Consider the following 6,000-nt stretch of genomic DNA (forward strand, 5'->3'; position numbering starts at 1 on the left):
CAACTTTGCTATAAGCCTATAATATAAACCGTGTTTAATATAAACTTTATATAATTACTTACTTTATATTTGAACTTTATACATTTACATGTTCTGCAGAATTTAATCTTCAATAAACTTTAACGCCCCATACTGCCAGTATCTTTCTCCCCCTGGTCAGAAAATACTCTCCAAAATCAGATATTATGTTCCTAACTCTGCTCTCCTCTCACTATATTATGCACTAATTTACCCCTATCTTAATTATGGTATCTGTGCATGGGGGTCTACCACTGCAAACCACCTTAAGCCCATCATCACACAGCAAAAATCTGCTATCAGAATGATAACTAACTCAGCTTTCAGACAACACTCAGCTCCCTTGTTTAAATCCCTAAACTTGCTAAATATTAACTCCCTCCACACATTCTCTTGTGTCAACTACATTTACAAAACCCTGTTCTTAAATGCAAACCATGCTCTGAAACTCTCCCTGGACAGATGTAATAGGACCCATTATCACCACACCAGAAATAAATATCTCTTTGATATCCCCAGGGTCAAACTTAATCTGTGTAAACACTCTATGCAAATTAAGGGACCTAGTTTATGGAACTCACTCCCTAGTGAATTGAAAAACTGTAAAACTTTTGCCTTATTTAAAAGCAAAACCAAAAAGTACCTAACTTCATCTTCTTAGTTTTCCTACACTGAGCTTTAAATTTGCTCTGTACCTAGTGTTACCCAATCTCCTAATTTTTATGTAATTTCAAACAACCTTATCATTGTGTTCATTGCTGTCTTCTTTTATGTGCTAGCCATATGCTGTATTGTGACTACCAATTTTTGTCAACTACCATTCAAGCTGTCATTGCAACCAATCTTATATTGTTTCTGCTGTATTATGCCTACCAATTTTTTTGTCAACTACCATTCAAGCTGTCATTGCAATCAATCTTAGCTACCTATGTGCTTTAATATACTGTACCTACAATTTTCTCTCATCTTTTTTTTCATTTCATGTAATCTGTTATCATTTTTTGTCTATAATTTTGCAAGTATTTATCTCCTTAAAATTTTCTTAGATTAAGGACCTGCCCGAAACGCTGCGCGTGCTAGTGGCTTTACAAGACTGTAATTACCATATTTGTATCCTCACATTCCTTATGTACATTCTTGTATATGCATAAATAAATAAAATAAATAAATAGAACCGTTACAACACAAAAGACATGTACAGACAGGCATGTGGCTTCTGACTTCTTTTTTATTGATTAATATTAAATATTAGGCGCTTACCTATAATAGTTATCATTTTATACAAGTATAACTCTCACATAATAAATATAAAAGGAGTTTATCCAAAAACTGACAGGAGTGTTGTGTTTTGTGCGTTGGATCGTGTTTGTGGGCATTCGGGTGTGTTGTGTTTACAAACAACTGCCTCGTCGCAGCACCAAGGATCAGCTGACGCCATAAACACAACAAGATCCTGCCCTATGGTGCGGCAAGTCTCCCTCTAACATACATTAATGCTTTAGTCGCCGCTCCTCTACAGCACAACGTAGCAAACACTTTTGAAGCTCATATCATTCTCAACATAAACACGTCTCCCTACATTTGTACTGGTGTCATCAGGAAGATAAACCCTTCATGCAAACTGCACCATCAGAGCATAACAAACACCATTGCTGAATTTCCACATAGCAACATTAAGGGAAATGTGTCATACAAACTGCCCCAATCATAAAGAGGACGTACCACCATTAACCGCCAAGTGCTAACCGCAAGTTGTCTAACCGTCAACATTGACTGTGCTCCGTGACGTGACGCACCTTCCAACATCACCCAGTCATCCAGAGGAGAAAACAACTGACATTGCACCGAGCAAGCATAAAGATGAAAACTCACCAGTGTGCAGAGTGCGGGAAGAGCTTCAGTCAGCTTGGAGGTCTGAAGACTCACATGTTAGTGCATTCGGGTGACAAACCTCACAAGTGTCCCGAGTGTGGGAAGAGATTTAGTCAGCGTGCAAGTATGAAGACTCACATGTTAGTGCATTCGGGTGACAAACCACATGAGTGTTATGAGTGTGGGAAGAAATTCAGTCAGCGTGGAAATATGAAGACTCACATGTTAGTGCATTCGGGTGACAAACCTCACAAGTGTCCAGAGTGTGGGAGAAGGTTCAGTCTGCTTCGAAGTTTGAAAACTCACATATTGGTACATTCAGGTGACAAACCTCACGAGTGTCCCGAGTGTGGGAAGAGATTCAGCCTGCTTCGAAATATGAAAACTCACATATTAGTGCATTCAGGTGACAAACCACACGAGTGTTCAGAGTGTGGGAAGAGATTCAGTCGTCATAACCATATGAAGAGACATATGTTAAGGCATTCAGATGAAAGACGCTTTGAGTGTGCAGAGTGCGGCAGAAGATTTAAAGAACGTGAAACTATAATAACTCACATGTTAATTCATACGGAGGATCAACCTCACAAATGTCAAGAGTGTGGGAAGAGATTCAGGCATCCTCAAAGTATGAAAATTCATATGTTGGTGCATTCAGGTGTGAAACCTCATGAATGTCCAGAGTGTGGAAAAAGATTCAGTCAGCTTGGACATATGAAAACTCACAGGATGGTACACAAACAGGGACGTTAGAAAGAACTTTTTCAGTGTCAGGGTAGTTAACAAATGAAATCTATTAGGTGGTGATGTGGTGGAGGCAGACTCCATACATAGTTTCAATTGTAAATATGATAGACCCCAATAGGCTCAGGAATCTTTACACCAGTTGATTGATAGTTGAGAGGTGGGACCCCCTAAACTCAATCCCCCGCAAGCACAACTAGGTGAGTACACAGGTGATAGGTTAAAAATGTTGAATGTGGGAGAAGATTCAGAGAACTTTTAGGTAAATTGAAGTGCATTTCCAGTATATCCTATATACAGTTTTAATCTTTGCATTGAAAATATCATGCTGTCACTTTGTCAGTTGAATGACCTACAAAGTTGTATTTGTTTTATTTTGTGTGAAAAATACACTTCATAATCTTCATATAATCTTATTATAAACAACAATCTCAACAAAAACCACATCATTCTGGGAGGAGACTTAAATATTGACCTGGGTCAACGAAATTGCTCTCAAGTTGACTATTTCCTTAACAGCATGAACTCCTGTATGCTAATCCCCACAATCACCAAACCTACCCGAGTCACTCAAACATCAGCCACTACCTTGGACCACATATGGACAAACATAACAGCTCCCCTTGTATCTGGTATAATCTACGACAGAACAACTGACCACTATCCTACCTTTCTCATAGCGAACATGGACATAACACCACCAAAAAGCAAGAAACTTTCATTTAGGCTACACAGTGAATCAGCTTTAGACAATCTTACAGAGGCACTTCACAATATTAACTGGGATTCTGAATTCAATAATACCCGTGATATAAATTCATTAGCTAACCTCTTCCTCTCCAAAACTCTAAGCCTCTACAACCTTCATTGTCCCCTTCTTACCAAGCAAGTAACTGACAAAAGATTAAACAATCCATGGCTCACAAGTGGCATTCTCAACTCAATCAACAAGAAACATGAATATGAAAAGAAAGTTAGGATTGGCCTAGTTTCAAAGGAAGTAGCTAAAAGGTACTCATCAATGCTTACCAGTATCATAAGAAAGGCAAAACTTGCATATTATGTGAATAGATTCAATGAAGCAAAAGGCAACATGAAAAGCACTTGGAAAACTATCTCTAGTATCCTAGGAACTAAACAACACTCACATAACCAAATAAAACTCTACAAGGATGGGGATATACCGTCAACTGATTTAGAAATGGCAAATGAATTTAATAGTTTCTTTTCATCGGTTGGTGCTAATCTTGCCAGTAAAATCCCACAGACTCAGACACATATTAACACATATCTCTCAGGCAGCTATCCAAACACTCTTCTCCTTTCACCAATCAGCCCGGCAGATGTTGTGTCCATCATACACTCTCTAAAAACCAAGACAGGGAACACCAGTGAAATTCCGTCCAATGTGTACAAGAGAGCCTCCCATGCCCTTGCCCCACCCATAGCACTACTGTTCAACAAATCTATAGAGTGTCACACCTTCCCTGATATCCTCAAAAAAGCAAGAGTAACGCCAGTCCATAAAGGAGGCAATCCGGCGGACATAAACAATTATAGACCAATATCAAATCTACCCATTCTATCAAAAATATTTGAAAAAATTATTTACAAACAGCTCTATTCCTACCTCGTAAAATTAGACATACTCAGCCCCTGCCAGTTTGGCTTCCGGTCCCAAAAGAGCACCAACGATGCAATCATTAGTCTCCTTGACGTTATCTACTCAGCCCTTGACAAAAATGAGTTTCCGATTGGACTCTTCATTGACCTAAGAAAAGCCTTTGATACTGTTAATCACAACTACCTCTTACTTAAACTCCAGCATTATGGAATCCGAGGCCTTGCCCTTGACTACATCCGATCCTATCTTAGTGACAGACACCAATATGTAACCATCAATGATACAACTTCTTCCACTCTACCAATTACCGTTGGAGTGCCACAGGGCAGCATCTTAGGACCTCTTCTATTTCTTATATATATAAACGATCTGCCTAATGTCTCTAATATTCTCAAACCTATATTGTTTGCTGACGATACTAACCTTATCTATTCAAACCTCAACCCACATACACTAAATAATGTTGTGAATAATGAATTAAAAAAAGTCCACTTATGGATGTCAACGAACAAACTAACATTAAACATCGAAAAGACTTACTACATCTTATTTGGAAGCAAATCATCAAATGCAATTCAGCTACAGATAGACAACATTAACATCAGTAATAAAAATGATGGCAAGTTTCTTGGCCTATTCCTAGACAAGAGACTCAACTTCAGCACCCACATTCAACACATAACTAAGAAAGTCTCTAAGACAGTTGGTATACTCTCCAAAATCAGATATTATGTTCCTAACTCTGCTCTCCTCTCACTATATTATGCACTAATCTACCCCTATCTTAATTATGGTATCTGTGCATGGGGGTCTACCACTGCAAACCACCTTAAGCCCATCATCACACAGCAAAAATCTGCTATCAGAATAATAACTAACTCTGCTTTCAGACAACACTCAGCTCCCTTGTTTAAATCCCTAAACTTGCTAAATATTAACTCCCTCCACACATTCTCTTGTGTCAACTACATTTACAAAACCCCTGTTCTTAAATGCAAACCATGCTCTGAAACTCTCCCTGGACAGATGTAATAGGACCCATTATCACCACACCAGAAATAAATATCTCTTTGATATCCCCAGGGTCAAACTTAATCTGTGTAAACACTCTATGCAAATTAAGGGACCTAGTCTATGGAACTCACTCCCTAGTGAATTGAAAAACTGTAAAACTTTTGCCTTATTTAAAAGCAAAACCAAAAAGTACCTAACTTCATCTTCTTAGTTTCCTACACTGAGCTTTAAATTTGCTCTGTACCTAGTGTTACCCAATCTCCTAATTTTTATGTAATATCAAACAACCTTATTATTGTGTTCATTGCTGTCTTCTTTTATGTGCTAGCCATATGCTGTATTGTGACTACCGACTTTTGTCAACTACCATTCAAGCTGTCATTGCAATCAATCTAATATTGTTTCTGCTGTATTGTGCCTACCAATTTTTGTCAACTACCATTCAAGCTGTCATTGCAATCAATCTTAGCTACCTATGTGCTTTAATATACTGTACCTACAATTTTCTCTCATCTTTTTTTCATTTTATGTAACTGTTATCATTTTTTTGTCTATAAATTTTGCAAGTATTTACCTCCTTAAAATTTTCTTAGATTAAGGACCTGCCCGAAACGCTGCGCGTGCTAGTGGCTTTACAAGACTGTAATTACCATATTTGTATCCTCACATTCCTTATGTACATTCTTGTATATGCATAAATAAATAAATAAATAAAATAAATATATTAC

The 6,000-nt window shown here is 37.9% G+C and overlaps 1 protein-coding gene across 1 annotated transcript; it reads left to right on the forward strand.

Annotated features, from left to right (window-relative positions):
* The first annotated feature begins 1,487 nt into the window (after positions 1–1,487).
* LOC138350273 (zinc finger protein 98-like) lies at positions 1,488–3,270 on the forward strand. The gene has a single exon (XM_069300875.1). It carries the CDS (start codon positions 1,879–1,881, stop codon positions 2,641–2,643), a length of 765 nt encoding a protein of 254 aa, XP_069156976.1. The 5' UTR covers positions 1,488–1,878; the 3' UTR covers positions 2,644–3,270.
* Positions 3,271–6,000: the final 2,730 nt, after the last annotated feature.

This window comes from Procambarus clarkii, chromosome 44 (assembly GCF_040958095.1).
Source record: "Procambarus clarkii isolate CNS0578487 chromosome 44, FALCON_Pclarkii_2.0, whole genome shotgun sequence".
In the NCBI taxonomy this organism is placed as follows: Eukaryota; Metazoa; Arthropoda; class Malacostraca; order Decapoda; family Cambaridae; genus Procambarus; species Procambarus clarkii.

Bases quoted from the DNA above. Each gene is read 5' to 3' on its own strand.
- LOC138350273 (XM_069300875.1), top strand. From the start codon at position 1,879: ATGAAAACTCACCAGTGTGCAGAGTGCGGGAAGAGCTTCAGTCAGCTT.